The 24,190-nt window shown below is 41.9% G+C and overlaps 1 protein-coding gene across 12 annotated transcripts in view; it reads right to left on the minus strand.

Annotated features, from left to right (window-relative positions):
- The window catches only part of ADGRG2 (adhesion G protein-coupled receptor G2), a 114,273-nt gene that overhangs the window by 84,304 nt on the left and 5,779 nt on the right, over positions 1-24,190 (minus strand). For 9 of the 12 annotated variants that reach the window (XR_012669720.1, XM_048862410.2, XM_048862384.2 and 6 more), the window contains exons 2-3: positions 8,212-8,330; positions 4,046-4,651 (exon numbers count right to left, since the gene is read on the minus strand). Coding sequence is in view for 11 of the 12 variants with exons in the window: in XM_048862410.2 (XP_048718367.1) it covers positions 4,046-4,651; positions 8,212-8,329 (724 nt within the window). In the remaining variant the exon portion in view is untranslated. The remainder of the gene's footprint in view (positions 1-4,045; positions 4,652-8,211; positions 8,331-24,190) is intronic. The other 3 variants (XM_075131753.1, XM_048862463.2, XM_048862454.2) reach the window with 1 other exon arrangement.

The following is a 24,190-nucleotide window of genomic DNA, read 5'->3' on the forward strand; positions in this document are numbered from 1 at the left end:
GTGCAAAGTGTATATGTTCTACCATTTTGATTGTCTGCCATAAACTGATGATCCAGGAGTCTGTGTGATTAAATCAGAGGCAAGAGTCACATTTATACCTCAGACTTAAAAGTTGTTTGTTGCAAAGCAATACTAGACCAGCGGAAGGAAGTAGGTATGTGATCATCCTGGTCATGATCTTGGAGGCTATGGAAATTCCTTTGAACCCAAATCCTGCAGACATTTAAGCCTGGGGCTGAGCAGGACTTTCCCTGCAAATGCTGCTGTGGGCCATGCCGGGGTCCAAGCACTGGAACTGAAAGCAGGGAGCCTGTCTCTCCAGTGCTCTCAGTGCCCCTGCTGCTGAGCCCAGGCAGCATGGAAGAGAAAACTGCCTCGTTTGAATACAGAGGGGACAAGAGACGGACAAAAGGATAGATTGGGACAAGAAGCTTGGGGATAGGAAAGAGTGAGACAGGAGGCTAGTGGAGGAAGAGGGAAACTAGGATTGGGATTTGGGATGGGAGAGACTGGGATTGATGGGCAGGAGACTGGGAATGAGAATCAGTGGGGCAGGGGGATGGAGAAGGGGGAACAACACTGATCTGATGGGAAACTGGGGTGCAGGGGAATAACTGTGACTCGCTGGACAAAGAGAATGGGCCAAGGAGTTGTGGGGGGGGGCACTGAGATTAGACAAGGAGCATGGGGTGGGAACTGGGAGCCATTGGGACTGGGGAACACGGGCTGGGAAGTAACAACTAGATGCCAGAGGTGTTATCTGAAGTGGCAGAGGATTGTGCAGTGGATCTAAAGGTTACAAGCCTGCTGGCAAGTCATGGGGGTGTCAATATGATGCCAAATGATGGAACAGCCCCTATGAGTTGACAGGGTGGTATTATCTCCATTTTACAGATGGTGAACTGAGGCACAGAGAGAATAAGGTAAGAAATATCCACTAATTTTGGGAGCCCAATTTGAGGCCCCCCAAGAAACGATTTTTGAACTGCCTTACCCATGAAACCATCCTTGCACTTCCTGTAATCCCCTGCCTTATTACAAAAAATTAGGCAGGGGTCCTATAGGCAACATCTTTCTTTATGATGCAACTCTGATTCATCCCCAGAGCAGGTCCATCTTGTGCACTGACTGAAACAGGGGACCTGTCTTTAAATGGTATGTGATCATATAATTAAAGATGGTATCATAAAGCATGCACATGGAGGCTAGGCATGTTAAGGTTGCATTTCCTAACTTCTGAATGCTTAACTTTGCAACATTAATAATGTTTTTATCATAGTTTATGTGTAGTTTTACAACTATATAACAATGGATGGCTATGCACTATTTTTGTGTATATTTGCAGATATTTCCTCCCACCAGTAGTACCCCTACACACCTCCAAATTATGCAAGTTGAACACTATGTTATATTGTCAATATTACTGGTCTAGTGGATAGGGCAGAAGCCACAGACATTATTTATCTTAGGAAGGCTTTTGGCAGACTCCCACCTGACATTCTCATAAGCAAACTAGAGAAATGTGGTCTAGATTAAATTATGGTGAGGTGGGTGAACAACGGGTTGAAAAGACGTACTCAAAGAGTAGTTATCAATGGTTCATTGTCATACTAGGAAGATGTATCTAGTGGGGTTCCACAGGGGTCTGTCCTGGTTCTGGTACTATTCGATATTTTCACTAATGACTTGGAAAACGGGGTGGAAAGTATGCTTATAAAATTTGCAGATACCAAGCTGGAAGGGGTTGCAAGCACTTTGGAGGACAGGATTAGAATTCAAAATGACCTTGAAAAATTGGAGAATTGGTCTGAAATCAACAAGATGAAATTCAGTAAAGAAATTCAGCAAAGTACTACACTCAGGAACAAAAAAATCAAATGTACAACTACAAAATAGGGAATAACTGGCTAGGCATAGTACTTTTGAAAAGGATCTGGGGGATATATTGGATCACAGATTGAATATGAGCCAACAGAGTAATGTTACATATTACTTGTTTGAGCAACCAAGTACAGTTTTTCTTTTAAAAGGTATATTATGAAGATTAACAGATTCAAACTTCTCTTCACATAGACCTTTCTCAGCAGAATAGTTGAGGTTACTCTCTTACTTCTAATATAACTTTATGATGACTATCATAACAGTTTTCACATGCCCATAGCTGTCTTTTTGGACTGAAGCTTTTTATGCTTGGCCTTCATCTCAAAAGTGAACTTTTGGAAAACGGGAAGAAAATCCAGCCAGCCACTTTTCAAATAAGAGTGAAAGGGAAAGTGAAACATGTACACTTTAGATTAGAGGGAAATTTAAGACTTATTTTGCTTATTAATAATTCAAAAGTGGCTGAACCAAAAATCTCCAAATCTGATATACTTCTACAATCCTTCAAGAGGAATGATATCTTTGCTAAATTACAGCTGCCTTCCTGGCCCAACAGGAAAAGGGGTTGCTGCTCTCAAGCTGCTGATGAGACAAGTGGCATGAGAAAGAATTCAAAAATGCCTTATTGAAACACATATAGCAACCATCACCAAAAATCTTCCCTAAAACTGAATAGCAAACTAGATTAGACATTTTTAGAATCGTTACATTTATCTCCCCCACTTTTCTCCAACCAACTTTTTTTCCTACTTGGTATTTTTAATATTAGAAACAGCAGACTTTCATATCTCCCTCTTTTGCTGGAGGAAGTGGGTAAGATATTTGGAAGACATGAAGATTGATAAGGTGGGTGAAGCAGTATCTTTGATTGGACCAACTTCCGTTGGTGAAAGAGATGAGCTTATGAGCTTACACAGAGCTCTGCTTCAGGTATCAGAGTATCTTTCCCAGACCAGAAGAAGAGCTCTGTGTAAGCTTGAAAGCCTGTCTCTTTCACTAACAGAAGTTGGTCCAGTAAAAGATATGACCTCACCCACCTTATCTCTCTAATATCCCAGGGCCCATATGGTTACAATAACACTGCAAACATGAAGAGTGACGTCACGTCTAGGCTATAACTTGCATCTCACTTACTTTCTCCCTCCCATTAGCTGAAGTTGGAGAGGACATTGAGACTGATAAAATCTAAGACTAAGTTAAGGTATGTATTTTATGTACAGAAAATGAAAAAGAAAGTTCTAATAAGTGATATTAACTGTTCTACAATGTGCTTGCTAGGTTAATTCCTTCTTACTGATACATCGTGCAACTCTACTGAAGTCAAATCCTCATACAACCTCAAGATCAAATGCAAGACTCACCTTTTGACATATAGTTTCCCACCCATAACAGGGATGAGGAGAGAGGTAAAGAAAGATCATTCTACCTGAAATATAATACTTCTGTATTATGTTCAGACACTACAGTGATGAGCATAGTATAAAAACCTAGATAGACACCAGACAGACAAAACTGAGAAGAAAATATGGTGCATGGTAACGAGCAATTAAAAATATAGGCCAGATCCTCAGGTGGTGTAACTTATCAATAGGGCTATAACAAGTCACACTAGCTGAGGATCGGACACACTTTGCGTGCAAAACATGGACCTGTTAATGTTACTATTAGCATCCTATCCTGTATATTGTCCTGTATGTGTTTTAATTCACAGAGCTAACATTAAATTAACGTAGGCCTTTAACTTTTTTCAGGCAGACCCTGCAGCCATTCAGAACCCCACTGAAGTCACTGGGATGATGTGCATCCGATGAAGTGAGCTGTAGCTCACGAAAGCTTATGCTCAAATAAATTGGTTAGTCTCTAAGGTGCTACAAGTACTCCTTTTCTTTTTGTGTGGGTATAAAGGTCTGCTAAAGTGAAGCTGTTTGCAGGACTGGGGACATAATTTAACATTTGACATTAGACAAATTGGATAAACTGTAAGGCCTACAAACCTTGATATTGCCTTTTTAAATTTTTAACTGAAAACTAACAATTGGAGAATTTTATGGAGAAAAGATTTCATGAAATTAAAACCAATATAAAAAATACAGAGGTTTGGTATCTGTGGTCACACCAGCATTAGCAAAAAATATTGTTTTTAATTGTGACATATGGTACTTACCACATGGCAAAGTGTTACTTTCTTCTAATGTGTGATTATAGACCCAATTTTTCTTTCTCCAGCCTATAATATTACCATCTTTGCAGCCAGATATTTTATCTGCTTCATTCCACATTCTGAACATGTACAGCTCACCAACCATACCCATGGCAGAAGATGTGGCTGATGATTGTGAACAGCCAAGTAAAATCTGCCCATCTGCAATAAGGTCTTTTCTTTTAACCAGTTTTTGGTTTCTTTTTTCTGTTCCATTTATAAATAGCTTCATCTTCTTGTCTTCACTTCTCCACTCTATGCACACTTGGTACCAGGTGTCCACATTAAGTTTCTCCATTAAGTTTATTTGGGTGCCAAACATCCAAACTGTCAATTTGTCACGGTCGCCTATAAGTCCAAGTTCATACCCATTTGCAGAGGTAGTGCTACCAGGTCTTTTTATATTGTATACAAAAGCAGTCCAGGGATTACTGGAAGTCACTAGCTTAAGGTACACACAGACTGTGAATTCTTTCAGGGCAGGCACATGAATTCCTGGTGACAGAGACCAAACATCTTCACATGCAGTCTTAAAAACAGCTCTGTATTGTCCTAGGAAACCATCCTGAGCTAAATAAAGAAAATGTAACTTTTAAATAAATTCTTTTATAATGACTTTTTAATATAACATTGTAATGACCACATGTATTAACATTATTAGATTTACGTAAAATTTGCCCATACTATATTTCAAGAAATGTCCTTTTTTTCCCTTTGTTTTCTTTATTTTTGTTGTTCTTGCTCTGTTCCATCTGCTTGTAAAGGCTTTGAGACAGCACAGCTCCTATGTGAATATTTAAAGTATTGACCCTGTATGTTATTTCACAGTTGCCCAGTGTCAGAACCTAAATGTATCAAATTTAAATAATAAAAAGTTCAAGATGAAATAATTATATAGCTTTAAGTGGCCTTCAAATCACTCTTTAAGATTCACCCCTGTCGTGATGCCTACAAAACCTTGACTGATGACCACTGTTTTGCAGGTGGCAAGCAGTGACTAAAGCTTAAAATGCAAAACTTGATCATTATACTGTTACCTTATCTTCCCACTTCCCTCTCCAACCTGTTTCTTGTGTCCATGGGTTGTTTCCTGTTATAAACAAAGACTAAAGCTCTTTGGGGTAGAGATAGTATTTTTACTTCTTTGCCATACAACACCTTGTACTGTGGGGCGATGATTCCTTATTAGAACCTGTAGCAAGGTGGTTACCCCACTCCTGATATGAGGAGTGAGAACAGCTGGGGGAAGCTGACTATGTAGCTGACCACAGGTGTGGCTGGCTTACTCAGGGCCCAGCTGGCCCTTATAAGAGGGCTGTGGGCCAGAAGCTGTAGGAATCTCTCTCCCCTGCCCTGAAGGGAGAAGGGCTAGGTGTTTGAGAGGAAGATATGTGAAGCTAGTGCAGTGCAAAAGGTGCTGAGGAGCTCTAGCCTGGTAAACTCCTAGGCTGCAGGCCTTGGTAGGTGCTGTGGCTGCAGATGGGAGCCCAGAGATAGGCAAAGATAGTAGGTCCTAACCCCTTGTCAATGATATGTGGTGGCTAGATGAGGACTGGCAGTAGCCACTCACCTAGGAGGGGAGACCCAGAGTGCGGAGGTACTGCTGGGGCAGAGCCCTGAGGGAACTGGGGTCTGGGAGGGACACAAGGCCAGTGGCAGGCAAGACACCAGCCTGCACAGGGTGCTCTGAAGGCTGGAAAGAGCTAATTCCCAAGATGACCAGCAGGTGGTGCCATGCTGGTATGTTGTCACTTTGCTACAGTACCCCTAGGCACTATACAGAACACCAATAATGAATTATAATCTGAGTTGATTGCTCTGATATTTTTCTCTTGCATCTGAATGCAGAATAATTTGGCAAACCAAACACTGAGAGATCAGTCACTGACCAAATATGCTCACCTCTCCAAAGTTAATGTCACTCTGGCACTTATGTGTAATGAAAGTGTTTGCACAGAAATCCCTTTGATAATTCTGCTTAATGAATAAGCAGAAAGGTAATTGAATTGTCCCTGTTAAATAGTGGTATCTGAGACTACTAGTTTTTCCCTATACTTAAAAACTGTGAAATAATAATGGTTGGCAAAAAAAGACTTTTTTCAATGGCTTCTACTGTAACAATACTGCCCTTGACATCTTTCATGAGTGTGAAGCACTGGCTCTCAGTATAGTCATCTTTAACTGACACAGGAGCTTGGATTCTCAGTATTTTCCCAAACCAGGAATTTGCAATTAAATGTGCTGTCCCAAGCATCAATAAAACTATTGGATACATGTAGATATTTTCAAATGACTTACTAGTTAAGTGAAAGTATTACATATTAAATAAATGTATATTCTTTGTGTTTCTGCAAAGATAATCAAGTGCATAATAACTGGCATCTATAAGCAAATGCAAATATTAATTAGTAAGTAATTAGAAATAACAAACACAGGAGCACTTAAGCACCTGAGTTATTTACATTAGTAAGGCTGCAACAGAACTGACTAGTCTCATGAGTAAAGTTGATCAAGTGTTTATATGTTGCCAGGACCTGGCATATAAGTAGCAAGAGGAGTCATTGATTTACCTACAAATGCTTGTCAATTGTTCACATCTGATTTACAAAAGCCGTTATAACTAATGAAGTCATAAAAATCTTTACTTCATTATATACCTTCTGCATCTTGTAATTTTTCTTCACTGGAGTGTAAAAAGGCATTCAAGGTACCTTTTTAAAATGGTTCACGTACATTTTTCTTGAATGACTGGGAAGTTTGAAAATAAAACTTGTTTGCTTAAAGTTACTTTTTTCCCTCCTTTTTACCCGCAGATTTATTTGTATATCTGGGGATAAATTATGCCACCTGGTATGGTATTCTAGAAGTCAGACAGTATTGGAAGTCCTTCTCAGCCTTCCCTCCTAGTGTATATAGACAGGGAAAAGGCATAATTTGGCACCTTATATTAGGGATGAAATGAGGTATGGAAGAATGCCTAGTGCTGCTGGCAACCAAAATGGAAAAAATTCAGGGTGGTGTGAAGCTAAGGCCATTGATCGCTCCATTTACCAGGTTAGGTGCACTGGGGGGAGCATTGGCTACAGCTGTTTGTGTAGGTGTGGGAAGTGACACAGCTCCACCTGCTCCTCCAAAGCTCTAGAAATATTATGTCTTTTATAGAGATAATGGTTCAAGGCACCTCCGCCTGAGTGCTTGAGTAAGAGCCATCTGGAGAACTTCAGTATGTTCAGAACTAGTCCATCATATCATTGTACCAAATTCCACCCACTGGCATAACCCAGTATAGTCAATGGTGTCACACCATTTGCTAAATATGTTTAAATTTCTAAAAACTCTGACTTCCTGGAGTGTAAATACATGACACAGCATAGGAGTCAGTTTCTAAAATTAAGCCATCATGTATTTTATATATGAAACATTTAACCTTTACCTCTAAAATTATCTATCATCACTTTTCATCCTTAGATGTCAAAATGCTTTACAAAGGAACACAATCATCATTAGAAAAGGAAAGTGAGGCACAGAGGAGTGAAATCACTAGTCCAAGGTCAGACAGTCAGTAACAGAGCTGGGAATAAAACCCAAATCACTGGTCTCCCATGTCTATTGTACCACATACACAACAATGCTGCTTCCCTTATTTTTATTAGAAACAAAATAACTCTGTGAAGAATATCCATATTTTAGTTTAATCAAAAATGGCATAAAATTGCCAAATTCTGATACATGATTTTGTTCCATACTTTGGACCTCACTTCCTTTTTCCACGCAACACCCAACAGCCAAAGAGTGGCACAGAAACTGTTACACCACCTCCATGGTATATTACTAATAAATAAGTTGCATTTTTATTTTTCTCACCATAGCTAATTATAAATTACTTATACCTGATCTTATTAACAGTAAAAGAATGTAAATGTAGAGTTAGATATTTGAAAGTGCTCAGATTTGACCTAACTGCTCCCATTGATGCTATGGGAATATTACCATAGATTTCTATGGGAGTGGAATTTGGCCAATCATGACCATATGTGAAAAAAATCCAACCCATAAAATTAATGATTACATAATCTCTCTCACACACTCTCTCTATCAATGTTGGATGAGTAAGGAAGAAGATATCTTACCTATGTCCGAGGTAGCCAGAAACACGTGAAGTAAAATGATAGCTAGAGAAATCTTGAATTTCAGTAAAAGCTTCTGGACTCTGCCAGCACAGCAGTGCTGAGCTCCACAGGCAATCATCCTAGAACACACAAGGGAAAAAAAAATCATTCTACAACAATGATCAGCAAAAGGACAGGATTGTGGATATTACATTAGATGATACTTCCGAGACATGGATGTAAATCTTTTGAAGTCAGCTATTTCTACCCAAATGGGGCTTATGTTCTTCCTGTGGAGGGCTTGAATGTGGAAATGACCCAAAAAATCTTGAGCATCTTTTTTTTCCCCTGCTATAACCAAAAGTTAAGTTTATAGATGTGCACTTATTGCAATTAGGAGGGATTCTATTACAATTTAAAACAAAATTTCAAAGCAGTACCTTTAATACAAGTAGTATATATTTGTAAAATATATCCATTTATCTATATATATATATAATCTACACCAGATACTCTGCGACACACCAAAATTATATAATCTTCAAAAATATACCATAGCAACATGCTATTTTAGGTTGATAGGATCCCTCCTATTTGCAGAAAGTGCACATTTGTATACTTAGGTTACAGCTGAAAAATAGGCCATTGCAAGCATTCAAATTAATTAAAATATTTTATTAGCATAAAATGAATAGTCACTATAGATAAACTATGACAGACAAGTGCTGGTACCAGGAGATGTAGCTTTGAACTGCTCCCATCAGTCAATGAGAGTTGCTGAGCGCTCAGCACTTTTGAAAATCAAGAAAATCTATTTAGATATTTAAAACTTTAGGCACTTGTGTTTGAAAATCTTGGCCAGTGACTTTGCAGGTACTTGCAAGAAGGTGCTGATATTTAAAGGTCTATCAGAATGTGTTATCTGGGAGGGAAAGAACAAATGTATCCACCTTAAAAAGTGCCAACTGCACTGCAGAAGGGTTGGACCAAACAAAAGAAATGAGTGGGGGGGGGGGAAGTGGTTGGAAAAGCATGGAAGCAATCTGTATGTATCTTGAAGTCAAATACAGAAAATACACATTGGCCCAAAAGACTTTAATAAGAGAAATACAGCATGAACATCAGACAGGGCTTCCAATAGCTATACAGTAACCAGTATTTCTAGTACAAAAGAAATCCCATCATAGTTGGGAACAATAGGTTTAGGTAGATTTATTGGAATGATGAAACTAGTATATTATGCATTGTGGAGATACAGTACGCAGCCTATAATTTGGAATATCCTCACCTTCTGAAATATTCTGAAGGAAGAAATGTCCCAATATTTTTTTATCAATTGGAAGAAGTTAAGGTACTGCATATCATGGGTAATGTTGTCATGTGTGCTACAGAAATTAAACACCTCAAAGAAAGGCCCTTCAGAGGAAAACTCAGTTGAGCAAAGGATAAGAGCCTAAAACTGCACAAAAAGAAATATCCCATTAGAATGGCAGTTAGCTACCATAAGTCATGAGTCTTAGGGTATGTCTACACTACGAAATTAGGTCGAATTTATAGAAGTCGGTTTTGTAGAAAGCCATTTTATATAGTTGATTGTGTGTCCCCACACAAATGCTCTAAGTGCATGTAGTCGGCGGAGTGTGTCCACAGTACCAAGGCAACCGTCGACTTCTGGAGCTTTGCACTGTGGGTGGCTATCCCACAGTTCCCGCCGCCCATTTGAATTCTGGGTAGAAATCCCAGTGCCTGATGGGGCTAAAACATTGTTGCGGGTGGTTCTGGGTACATATCGTCAGGCCCCCGTTCCTTCCCTCCCTCTGTGAAAGCAAGGGCAGACAATTGTTTCGTGCCTTTTTTCCTGAGTTACCTATGCAGACGCCATACCACGGCAAGCATGGAGCCCGCTCAGCTAACCGTCACCGTATGTCTCCTGGGTGCTGGCAGACGTGGTACTGCGTTGCTACACAGCAGCAGTTTATTGCCTTTTGGCAGCAGTCAGTGCAGTATGACTAGTAGCCGTCATCGACGTAGTCCTGGGTGCTCTTTCAACCGGGTGCCTGGGCAAACATGGGAGTGACTCAGCCAAGTCATTTCCCTTGTTTCGTCTCGTGGCTATTGAGTCCTACTGGCAGTGCACTGTCTTTTAACCTGCAGCTAGCAGAAGATCATAGAATATCAGGGTTGGAAGGGACCTCAGGAGGTCATCTAGTCCAACCCCCTGCTCAAAAGCAGGACCAATCCCCAATTAAATTAAATGGCTAGTCATCATACTGCACCGTCTTCTGCTGAGCACCCAGATGTTGATGATGGCTAGCGGTCCTACTGCACAGTCTGCTGCCAGCAAGATCTATAAAGATAGATGAAGTGGCTCAAAACAAGAAATAGACCAGATTTGTTTTGTATTCATTTTCTCCTCCCTCGCTCCCCCTGTGAAATCAACGGCCTGCTAAACCCAGTTTTGAGTTCTATCCTTGAGGTTTTGAGTTCTATCCTTGAGGGGGCCATTCAGTTTCTCGCAAAGCCACCCCCTTTGTTGATTTTAATTCCCTGTAAGCCAACCCTGTAAGCCATGTCGTCAGTTGCCCCTCCCTCCATTAGGGCAATGGCAGACAATTGTTCCGCACCTTTTTTCTGTGCAGACACCATACCACGGCAAGCATGGAGCCCGCTCAGATCACTTTGGCAATTAGGAGCACATTAAACACCATGTGCATTATCCAGCAGTATATGCAGCACCAGAACCTGGCAAAGCGATACCGGGCAAGTAGGCGATGTCAGCATGGTGACGTGAGTGATGAGGACATGGACACAGACTTCTCTCAAAGCCCGGGCCCTGGCAATGTGGGCATCATGGTGCTAATGGGGCAGGTTCATGTGGTGGAATGCCGATTCTGGGCTTGGGAAACAAGCACAAACTGGTGGGACCGCATGGGCTTGCAGGTCTGGCTCGATTCCCAGTGGCTGCAAAACTTTTGCATGCGTAAGGGCACTTTCATGGAACCTTGTGACTTGCTTTCCCCTGCCCTAAAGTGCAAGAATACCAAGATGAGAGCAGCCCTCACAGTACAAAAGCGAGTGACGATTGTCCTCTGAAAGCTTGCAACTCCAGACAGCTACGGGTCGGTTGGGAATCAATTTGGAGTGGGCAAATCTACTGTGGGGGCTGCTGTGATGCAAGTAGCCAATGCAATCACTGAGCTGCTGCTATCAAGGGTAGTGCCTCTGAGAAATGTGTAGGTCATAGTGGATGGCTTTGCTGCAATGCGATTCCCTAACTGTGGTGGGGCAATAGACAGAATGCATATCCCTTGGGACTGGATCACCAAGGCAGCCAGTACATAAACCACAAGGGATACTTTTCAATGGCGCTGCAAGCACTGGCGGATCACAAGAGACGTTTCACCAACATCAATGTGGGATGGCCGGGAAAAGTACATGACGCTTGCATCTTCAGGAACTCTGGCCTGTATGAACAGGTGCAGCAAGGGACTTACTTTCCAGACCGGAAAATAACCGTTGGGGATGTTGGAATGCCTATAGTTATCCTTGGGGACCCAGCCTACCCCTTAATGCCATGGCTCATGAAACCATACACAGGCACCCTGGACAGTAGTCAAGAGCTGTTCAACTACAGGCTGAGCAAGTACAGAATGGTGGTAGAATGTGCATTTGGATGGTTAAAAGCATGCTGGCGCAGTTTACTGACTCGCTTAGACCTCAGCGAAACCAATATTCCCACTGTTATTACTGCTTGTTGTATGCTCCACAATATCTGTTAGAGTAAGGGGGAGACGTTTATGGCGGGATGGGAGGTTGAGGCAAATCGCCTGGCTGCTGGTTACGCACAGCCAGACACCAAGGCGGTTAGAAGAGCACAGAAGGGCACGGTGCACATCAGAGAAGCTTAGAAAACCAGTTTCATGACTGGACAGGCTACGGTGTGAAAGTTCTGTTTGTTTCTCCTTGATGAAACCCCCCGCCCCTTGCTTTGCTCTACTTCCCTGTAAGCTAACCACCTTCCCCACCTCCCTTCGATCACCACTTGCAGAGGCAATAAAGTCATTGTTGCTTCACATTCATGCATTCTTTATTCATTCATCAGACAAATAGGGGGATAACTACCAAGGTAGCCCAGGAGGGGTGGTGGAGGAGAGAAGCACCAGGAGGGGTGGTGGTGGAGGAGGGAAGAACAAGGCCACACAGCACTTTAAAAGTTTAAAACTTTAAAACTTATTGAATGCCAGCCTTCTGTTGCTTGGGCAATCCTCTGGGGTGGAGTGGCTGGGTGGCCGGAGGCCCCCCCACCGTGTTCTTGGGTGTCTGGGTGAGGAGGCTATGGAACTTGGGGAGGAGGGTGGTTGGTTACACAGGGGCTGTAGCAGCAGTCTGTGCTCCTACTGCCTTTCCTGCAGCTCAACCATATGGTGGAGCATATTGGTTTGATCCTCCAGCAGCCTCAGCATTGAATTCTGCCTCCTCTCATCACGCTGCCACCACCTTTCAGCTTCAGCCCTCTCTTCAGTCCACCACCTCTCCTCCCGGTCATTTTGTGCTTTCCTGCACTCAGACATTGTCAGCCTCCACGCATTCGTCTCTGCTCTGTCAGTGTGGGAGGACAGCATGAACTCAGAGAATATTTAATCACACGTGCGTTTTTTTCGCTTTCTAATCTTCGCTAGCCTCTGGGAAGGAGAAGATCCTTGAAACACATGCAGCTGGCGGAGGAAAAAAAAGGGACAGTAGTATTTAAAAAAAACACATTTTATAGAACAATGGGTACACTCTTTCACGGTAAACCTTGCTGTTAACATTACATACATAGCACATGTGCTTTCGTTACAAGGTCACATTTTGCCTCCCCCCCACCGCATGGCTAGCCCCTCCACCCTCCCCAAGGCTAACAGCGGGGAACATTTCTGTTCAGCCACAGGCAAACAGCCCAGCAGGAATGGGTACCTCTGAGTGTCCCCTTAAGAAAAGCACCCTATTTCAACCAGGGGACCATGAATGATATCACTCTCCTGAGGATAAGACAGAGAGATAAAGAACAGACGTTGCTTGAACGCCAGCAAACATACACTGCAATGCTTTGTTCTACAATGATTCCCAACAACGTGCTACTGGCCTGGAGTGGTAAAGTGTCCTACCGTGGTGGATAGAATAAGGCTGCCCTTCCCAGAAACCTTTTGCAAAGGCTTTGGAAGTATATCCAGGAGAGCCACAAATGCCAGGGCAAATTAATCATTAAACATGCTTGCTTTTAAACCATGTGTAGTATTTTAAAAGGTACACTCACCGGAGGTCCCCTCTCTGCCTGCCGGGTCCGGGAGGCAGCCTTGGGTGGGTTCGGGGGGTACTGGCTCCAGGTCCAGGGTGCGAAACAGTTCCTGGCTGTCAGGAAAAACGGTTTCTCCACTTGCTTGCTGTGAGCTATCTACAACATCATCATCATCTTCTTTGTCCCCAAAACCTGCTTCCGTGTTGCCTCCATCTCCATTGAAGGAGTCAAACAACACGGCTGGGGTAGTGGTGGCTGAACCCCCTAAAATGGCATGCAGCTCATCATAAAGCAGCATGTTTGGGGCTCTGACCCGGAGCGGTAGTTTGCCTCTCCGGTTTTCTGGTAGGCTTGCCTCAGCTCCTTAAGTTTCATGCGGCACTGCTTTGGGTCCCTGCTTTGGCCTCTGTCCTTCATGCCCTGGGAGATTTTGACAAATGTTTTGGCATTTCAAAAACTGGAATGTAGTTCTGATAGCACGGATTCCTCTCCCCATACAGCGATCAGATCCCGTACCTCCCATTCGGTCCATGCTGGAGCTCTTTTGCGATTCTGGGACTCCATCATGGTCACCTCTGCTGATGAGCTCTGCACTCACCTGCAGCTTGCCACGCTGGCCAAACAGGAAATTGAAATTCAAAAGTTTGCGGGCCTTTTCCTGTCTACCTGGCCAGTGCATCTCAGTTGAGAGTGCTGTCCAGAGCGGTCACAATGGAGCACTCTGGGATAGCTCCCGGAGACCAATACTGTCTAATTGCGTCCACGGTATCCCAAATTTGACCCAGCAAGGCCGATTTCAGCGCTAATCCCCTTGTCGGGGGTGAAGTAAGGAAATCGATTTTAAGAGCCCTTTAAGTCGAAAAAAAGGGCTTCATCGTGTGGACGGGTGCAGGGTTAAATCGATTTAATGCTGCTAAATTCGACCTCAACTCCTAGTGTAGACCAGGGCTTAGCAAGGATGAGTTGAAACTAGATAAAAAAAAGTAATTCACAAACCACGAGAATCTAAAGACAAACAAGCACCTCAGAGATTCACAGGAAATGTATGCCAAGTAAGTCTTCGGCTCACCTCTGTTACAACTTCTAAAAATAAAACTATATATTTGCATTTGATTGAACTGCAGAATTACTTTAATTGTCCCAAGACTGATTAGGAAGACCCCTGTGCTTAAATACTTTTATATATGTAACCTGGGAATGTTATCAGTTAAACTCCCAGGATCTTAGTGCCATAATATATTTCATCATTATTTATTTGGATTCATAAATAAATGAGGTACCCATCCAAAAGGTGTAGGTATACAGCCATTACCTTGAGATACACCAAATTTCCCCAGATTTTAGACTACCTCTCCCCCTAACAAAAATCAAGTTGTAAACCACTACCCCAGTTTTATAGGCAAATTCCTTCCTCTGTAAGGCAAGGGATTTACCCACAGTGATATTCTCAGACAACAAACTCATCAAATATAGATTGTACCATCAATTGGCTGTACTACTTAGCACCCAACATTTGCCTTGTGAACTTCCCTGAACCCTAGGAACATCTGAAGGGGCATCCAAAAGATTAAAGAGCAAATTTCCTATAGTATGTCACATAGAATACTGATGCACAAGGCTCCTACCTCATCCAATTCCCTCCTTGACATTCACTCCTGATATAACACCTACGAGAAACTAGACAACTAAGATAATGTATTAAGACGTATTTAAAACCCAACCAAACACCACACTACTGTACAAATAGTATTCCAATAGCTATGACTAACTACTGAAATACAATTTGTACATATGTGATTTAATAATTTGGAAACAATGTTTTCAAGTAATAAGAATACAATTAAATTTGTAGACAGAACATATATGGGTTCTGGTCTGTGCATCATAACTTTTAGAATCATTATTACTAGTAAATGACAGGTTTCAGAGTAGCAGCCATGTTAGTCTGTATCCGCAAAAAGAAAAGGAGTACTTGTGGCACCTAAGAGACTAACAAATTTATTTAAGCATAAGCTTTCGTGAGCTACAGCTCACTTCATCAGATGCATGTAGCTGTAAATGGAATTGTAAAGGTATAATTGAAGACATAATTTGGAGACAGAAGGGTTGCAGGTAATAAGTGAGGACAGAATTTGGCCTACAGTTTAGTATCTGTGATCATGTAGGAAAAGGAAAGAAGTCAGCTTGGCTCTCAGTGCCCAGGCTGAATTTGCAGAGTTGGCAGTCAGAACAGCATATTTTCATTTGTAAATGGAGGACATACGATACAGAATCACTAGACAGAAGCTTCTTGTGATGGGGGGTATAAACTCTGCACTGGTTAACCATGGATTAACAGGAGCCTGAGCTCAATTAGGCCACTGGATGGCACCTGGAGGGGTATTAAGCATAACTGGTGATCAAGCCCAGCTAAGTTGGTGCTGGATCCTTATATTAAAAAAAGGAGCACAAGATAGTGGGAAAGGAAGGCCATGGAGGAGACCCAGCTTATCAGTAGAGAGGTTTCCTCTCTTAGGCTAAAGGCAGAGAGAGCCCGGGAGGCCTGGAGTCAGAACTGGTGGGTCCTGAGCCAGGAGGAAACCAGAAAGGCTGGAAACAGTGAAATGTGGGTCCAGAAGTGGCCTGTCTTGAGCTGAAAGGCAGCTGGAGGCAGTGAAGCCCAAGAGTGATGGTAAAGTCTATGGGGCATTTGGACTGAAGTTTGAGAGGTTGTAGGGAAAGAGGGAGGAACTCTGCTGTCACTCTCATGGCAGCAGGGAGTAAAGAGACCTGTAAGGAACAGGAAGGCTCCTGCAGGATGACAAGAACCCCCAGGGAAAGCCTTGGTAGGAAGAAGTCCAGGGAAGTGGCAGCAGGGACTCTGGCAGTGTGAACTTTGACTGCCTGTCCTAGAGTCTCTGGACTGGAACCCAGTGTAGAAGATGAGCCTGGATTCCCCTACCAGCCACTGTGAAGGGCATATCGTCTACTGTAAGCCCTGAGAAAAGGGCATATGGACAACTGGGCCCTGAACTGAGGACAGCAGATTGAACAGAGGGATTGGATGCTTGCTTTTGATGCACTCTGTTACCAGAAGGGGTGGGACTAAACATAACATGGCTAGAAGGATGAGTCACAAGAAGAAGCAGACCACAGTGGAGGGAGTGGGGAAGGGAGAACATATGCTATGCCACATCTAACCTGCAGTGAGCGAACTTCCCCACATTTCTTATGCACCGTTGCAGAGCAGCCCAAATGTGTTAGAGAAAACTACACTCTGTAAGTGCTGCAACAACTAGAGCTAAAGAACTCTGGAAGGATCACTACAGATTTAGCTGAATATATTTAAAATACAGGTCACTGGTGTTCTGAAGTAATGACATTTAAGATGATTATCAGTATTACTTACAATGTGCTAGTTCGAATTAGAGAAGACCTTTATTAGTTATTGCCTTATTTGGTGCAATAGTGCCATCCACAGCTTTTTCCAAACCATGTGCCATATTGTGCCAGCACTTTTTAAACAGAATAGCGATTTTCTAAAGAGGTTTTGCTTTTTTGATAAAAGTACTTTTTGAGTGGGTTTAAGATCAATTCAATCTCTCTAGATGAAACAGATGAACTATGAATATTACTGTCCTGCACCGTATTGTATTCTTTGTGAAACTGAATTTTAAAAGTCCCATAAAGCCTTCACAGTTTTTTTTTTAATACAACTGTAGGCAAATGAAATATGAAAACCTTAAACCAGTAAGTGTTTCTCTTTTTTGTACTCTTTACGCTTTAAAAAATAAATTACTGGGATCTTGTTATACTATGTCCAGCTTTATCCAGAACAACTTTTCACCATTTAAAATAATTTCAAACACTTGAAATTCAGACATTCTTAATGGTCACTCATTCATACCTAACTGTTGTCTACTGTTGCACTTTACTCTCTTTTGTTCTAATCCTGCATCAGTTACTTAGAGAGAGCCCCATTAAAGACCTTTGGTTTTAATACAAATATTTTCCTACATTACAGAATTATTTAAAAACTCCATGCAGTATTTTGCATACCTTAAAATAGCATTACTGTAATGTTAAAGTTTGTAGCTCCCTCTAGCAAACAATCCTAATACAAATTGTGTTAATCTAATATTTTTATTTTTCTGTTTTAATTATTCTAATTTTTGTTAGCTTTTATTTAAAGTTAAAAACATAATTGGAGCAAAAAGAGGCCACATGAAAACAATCTTATTAACTCAACACAGTTTTAAAATAAAAGCAGAACATTAGCAGTGATATGAAAAGGATCTGGAGTGAAATCCTGGCTCCACTGAAGTCACTGCAGCCAGGATTTCACATTTATAACCATACTATACTTCAGTATGTCTCCAAAAGATCACTCACATATAGACATATTTAGCACTTTCTTATTCTTCTGGAGTCATATTGCAATTTGATATGTTTTCTTTGTTGAAGTTGAAAGTGTTGGAATAGTAAGCCTTTTCTGTTACAGGCTGTCTGTCACAAAAATGCATTATGCCAGCTGCAAGAAGTAGGTAAGGAGCAAGACACAGGAAGGATGGCTGGGACTGCGCAGGTATGTATCTCTCTCTCTCTCTCTCTCTCTCTCTCTCCGTGCTTCCCATTGCTTTCTCCAGGATAAGAATAAGACTATCAACTTCTTCCATCTGCTGCGCTCCCTTATTTTCCAGATTGGCATCAGAAAGTAGTAAAGCTTCTAGTTTATTTTTAAATATTGGCTGAAGTAAGAGAGATGTAATGGGGAGGATGCTTATGTTGGAAAGTCTTATGTCACTGCAAAATCTGGCACGTGCACCATCCACTGACTTAACAGCAGAAATAACACCATCCTTTAAAAAATGTTGTCCTAAGTTTGCGTGGGAGGCAGTCAGTTTTTTTCCAGTAAAAGAAAGTGATCAATGCATCAGCGGTTGATTTAGCGGGTCTAGTGAAGTCCCACTAAATCAACTGCAGATGGCGCTCTCCTGTTGACACCTGTACTTCACCGGATCGAGAAAAGTAGGGGGACTCAATGGGAGAGTGTCTCCCGTCAACACTGCATAGTGTGGACCCCATGGTAAGTAGATCTAAGCTACGTCGATTTGAGTTATGCTATTCACGTAGCTCAAATTGCGTAGCTTAGATCGAATTTCCCCTGTAGTGTAGACAAGACCTAAGACTGCAAACTGAGACATACAAGTAGTCTGTAAAAATCAGTTATCTTCTAATAAAATACCACCTTTTTCTTTGGCTGCTACAGGTGTTTGTATGTCCCTGAATGTGTGTTTCAGCTAGTCTATCCAACATGTAACAAGTAAAGCTTAATTGAATTGATATTTCCTGTTTCATAGAATCATAGAATATCAGGGTTGGAAGGGACCTCAGGAGGTCATCTAGTCCAACCCCCTGCTCAAAGCAGGACCGATCCCCAACTAAATCATCCCAGCCAGGGCTTTGTCAAGTCTGACCTTAAAAATATCTAAGGAAGGAGATTCCACCACCTCCCTAGGTAACGCATTCCAGTGTTTCACCACCCTCCTAGTGAAAAAGTTTTTCCTAATATCCAACCTAAACCTCCCCCACTGCAACTTGAGACCATTACTCCTTGTTCTGTCATCGGCTACCACTGAGAACAGTCTAGATCCATCCTCTTTGGAACCCCCTTTCAGGTAGTTGAAAGCAGCTATCAAATCCCCCCTCATTCTTCTCTTCTGCAGACTAAACAGTTCCCTCAGCCTCTCCTCATAAGTCATGTGTTCCAGTCTCCTAATCATTTTTGTTGCCCTCCGCTGGACTCTTTCCAATTTTTCCACATTCTTCTTGTAGTGTGGGCCCAAAACTGGACACAGTACTCCAGATGAGGCCTCACCAATGTCCAGTAGAGGGGAACGATCATGTCCCGCGATCTGCTGGCAATGCCCCTACATATACATCCCAAAATGCCATTGGCCTTCTTGGCAACAAGGGCACACTGTTGACTCATATCCAGCTTCTCGTCCACTGTAACCCCTATGTCCTTGTCTGCAGAACTGCTGCCGAGCCATTCGGTCCCTAGTCTGTAGCGGTGCATGGGATTCTTCCATCCTAAGTGCAGGACTCTGCACTTGTCCTTGTTGAACCTCATCAGATTTCTTTTGGCCCAATCCTCTAATTTGTCTAGGGCCCTCTGTATCCTATCCCTACCCTCCAGCGTATCTACCTCTCCTCCCAGTTTAGTGTCATCTGCAAACTTGCTGAGGGTGCAATCCACATCATCCTCCAGATCGTTTATGAAGATATTGAACAAAACCGGCCCCAGGATCGACCCTTGGGGTACTCCACTTGATACCAGCTGCCAACTAGACACGGAGCCATTGATCACTACCCATTGAGCCCGACAATCTAGCCAACTTTCTATCCACCTTATAGTCCATTCATCCAGCCCACACTTCTTTAACTTGCTGACAAGAATAGTGTGGGAGAAAGTGTCAAAAGCTTTGCTAAAGTCAAGGAACAACACATCCACCACTTTCCCCTCATCCACAGAGCCAGTTATCTCGTCATAGAAGGCAATTAGATTAGTCAGGCATGACTTGCCCTTGGTGAGTCCATGCTGACTGTTCCTGATCCCTTTCCTCTCCTCTAAGTGCTTCAGAATTGATTCCTTGAGGACCTGCTCCATGATTTTTCCAGGGACTGAGGTGAGGCTGACTGGCCTGTAGTTCCCAGGATCCTCCTTCTTTCCTTTTTTAAAGAGAGGCACTACATTAGTCTTTTTCCAGTCATCCGGGACTTCCCCCGATCACCATGAGTTTTCAAAGATAATGGCCAATGGCTCTGCAATCACATCCGCCAACTCCTTTAGCACTCTCAGATCAATTTGTCTAGAAGTACAAAGTATTTTTCTTCAGTTTTAAGCTTTTGTAGGCCTTTTGTGAATGGCTAAAAGTGATGCAAGTAATATTTAATACTTCAAAAGATGTTTAATACTTCATTTTTAAGAAAGCTATATCCTAACACCTAACAGCAGCTCAAAGTGAGCAAAATGTTGTACGTACAGCACAGCAAACTGTCTCAAAACATTGGCTTAACTGCTAGTGGTAATCAGGGGGAAAACCTTGGGAGGGAATCTATATTTGACTTATTCTAGGTTATTAGTATTGGATGGTCTCTTACAAATGCAAAGAAGCCAAGCACAGTGGGCCAAGTTCTGCCTGAGTTACACCCATGTAACTGTGTTAAAGTTTGAGACATGGCATAAACAAACTCATATAAAATTCATATGTGCAGTTCATGAGTGTAATGGGTGTTTTTCCAATAAGCATCTACTCAGTGACTAAGACTCTTGTGAACCTAAACTTAGTGTCAAGCTGAGTGACTGGTGTCAGACACAATAAAAAAAATAATCAAACACAAAGGCTGTTTCGTTTGAATCCAAAAGACTGTACATTCAGCCTTAACTTTTGTATTTCCTGACTTTGGGAGCATGTAAATCTTAACCTTAATATGGAACTAATGTAAGACTTTGCATTATTTTAACTTATTTACATAATACTAGAAGTGAAGATAGTGCTTTTCCAGAGACAAAGACCCCAATTCTGAGTTCCTGAATTCTTGCATTCAGTATAGAAATGGGGGAGTTTATAGCCTTAAGTCACCTTTGTGTCTCCTTTTTATTCCAAGGCCATTCTGGAAATAGTTGTCTATAGTAAGTGAGAGCAGCCTCAGTCTCTCCTTTTCCCCCTACCTTGCATACCCCATATGCTGGGGAATAAGAGAGGGGACATTTTACAGCTGTTTCACAAGATCTACACTGACCAAGAAATCAACTTACACATAAGGTATCCCCCAGAGAGAGATCTATTAAGAGTCCTTAAGACTGGATCAACATAAAAGCCTTAAGGCAACATATAACTGGGGCCATGGTCTCTGCTTCAAGGAGTTTACAAGCTAAATAGACAAAATATGGATAGAGGAGGAGGAAGGGTTGCAATAAGCAGCAAAGTAGCTATGTTTGCTTATGTCTCAGTGCCTCAGGGGTTGGACGTTGTTAAACTCTAAGTAGTGCTATAGGTTTCATGAAAAGTGTGAAGGCATGGCAGACAAAGTCAGGATGGAAATTCCAAACATATAGGGCCTCATGCAAGTTGTCAAGGAGGTAAGTGAAAGATGGAGACTAGGGAAGCACTTAGGCATGTATTCTGAGTTCAGTAGAAGGGACAAGAGAGGAAGTGGCAAGTGAGAAAAGCAAAGTTTTACAAAGGCTTGAAATTCAGCTACAGGGCTTGAATTTGATGTGGAATGCAAGAGGAACCATTAAGGGCATGTCTATACTGCAGTGGGGAGTAAGCACCTTGCCCAGGTAGACAGACTCATGCTAGCAGGACTTGAGCTATCATGCCAAAAATAGCAGTCTGGATGCTATGGCTCAGGCTGAAGTTCAGGCTCCCAAGCCCACCTGACCACCAAGGCCTTCGGGCCTAAGCCACAATGTCCATGCTGCTATTTTTAGTTAACTAGCTCAAGCCCCACTAGCATGAGTTTCTCTACCCAGGCTGGGAGGCTCGCTCCCAGATGCCCCGTAGACATACCCTAAGAGGTTTTGAAGATGGAGATGTACACAGCCAGAATAGTGAGCAAGGCAGATATTTTCACAGCACTTCAGTCTCTCCAAGATGGTGAGAGCCACGGATGCCAGAGAGACGAATGCTTAATTTACACTTCTTGGCCTTCTCCTGAAAACTTACACTTAAACTTCCTCCATCTTCCTGTGTTTGTGCACGTATGCAAATAGTGAAACAGTCTCCCCCACTCTCTTTTCCATGCTCACCTGGCTCATACAGCAGCAGAAGTAGAAGCAAAGAAAGCAAAATGATGTGATTTCATCCTATACATCACTTTATGGATTCAGCAGGTCTTTTATCTCCCATCCTTGCAGCTGTTGGCATTCCTTAGGAGCTGCAAGGTGCAATATTTAACAGACTTTTAAAAAAAAATCAAAGTTCACTTTTATTGTAGCCCAATGGCCAAATGAAAGGTAAGCACAGAAGCTAATGCCTCTTCATTTTGAGGGAGTGATTCACTCTCTTCATATAGCTTTGATCTGACATGACAGGGGGAGCATGGCCTAAGCAACATGTTGCACTGGGAACTACTCTAACTTTAGTGCATGTGCCGTTGAAGGGGCAGACACATGCTGCCTCTCCTGCACCAAATGCTGTCTCAGCAGAGCTCCTGGCAGCACATAGTGCTGTTCCTGGCTGGTGCAGTATGTGGCGCACGGAGAGCTCCCTTACAAGGAGAGTTTAACTGGATATTAAATTGTATTCTACTGTTCAACCCCCAAGTGGTGCTGTGTATAATATACTTAAGCTCACAACAGCCATTCTTGGCAGTGTATTAAAAGATATTAATAGGGAATGCATCTGGTGTATCTCTCTGGGAAGGAAACTCTGTAGCCAGTTCATATTACAGTACAGAAGCCTGACCGGCTAGTAGCAGCCCCGCAAAACTAGGGTGTACAAGGAGTACATGACAGAGAGGCTCCACAAAAAACTGTCTGAGAAAGGGAGGGGCAAAGGTCAGGTCAAACCAGGAGTTGAGGTTGGGCTAATATAACTGAGTTAAGCTAAATCAATATTAGCAACTTTTAAAATCAGTCTGAGTGTCCACACAAGAAGATTAGGCTAGTTTAACTAACTCAATTTAGAACAGTGGTTCTCAACCAGAGGTACGCAAATCCCTGCAGGTACACAGCGGTCTTCCAGGGTTACATCAACTCATCAAGATATTTGCCTAGTTTTACAACAGGCTACACAAAAAGCAATAGTGAAGTTAGTACAAACTAAAATTTCATACGACGTGTTTATACTGCTCTATATACTATACATGAAATGTAAGTAAAATATTTATATTCCAATTAATTTATTTTATAATTATATGGTACTAATGAGAAAGTACGCAAAATTTTTCAGTGATAGTGTGCTATGACACTTTTGTATTCTTATGTCTGATTTTGTAAGCAAGTACTTTTTAAGTGAGGTGAAACTTGAGGTACACAAGACAAATCAGACTCCTGAAAGGGGAACAATAGTCTGGAAAGGTTGAGAGCCACTGATTTAGAAAACAATTTAGCTAAATCCAATTCAATTTCTGTGTGTAGACCAGGCATAAGTGTCAACTTGGCAAACTCAGTCTGGAATTTTACACTCAATCTGGGTTCTTTCCTTCTTGCTCATCATCAACAGTTAAAGTGATGAGTTTCCTCAGTAATGAGTCACACTGAGGAAAGTACTGACTTAGTTTAACATGAATATAATCTCACTTTTTCCTTTCATTGTGAAAAAGATGGTGTATGCACAGAATAACTGTTGTAATGACAGAACAAAAACTCAAAAATCTCAAACATAATGGGCCAGGTTTATTCTTAACTCCACTGAAATCAACAATAACACTTGGAATTAATTTGGTGCAAAATCTACATGGAACAATCCAAAATCCAAAGGTTGGAAGACAAATTAAACTGGAAAATTTGGCAATAGCCATAATCCAGCATGCCCAGAAGTCTCAAATCCAGGCAGAGAGCCAACCTAAACTATTTTCAGTACAAACATGGGGTTTTTGAATATTTAAAATATCCATAGATACCAGTAACCAGGTTTTGTTTTTAATGAGTCCACAATAATATGTTCCTAATCAGTATATATACATTATTCAATTTTCCTGATACATGCAGTCTGTGCTGCTCCTAAACAC

The sequence above is a fragment of the Caretta caretta genome, chromosome 1 (genome assembly GCF_965140235.1).
Source record: "Caretta caretta isolate rCarCar2 chromosome 1, rCarCar1.hap1, whole genome shotgun sequence".
Taxonomy (NCBI): domain Eukaryota; kingdom Metazoa; phylum Chordata; order Testudines; family Cheloniidae; genus Caretta; species Caretta caretta.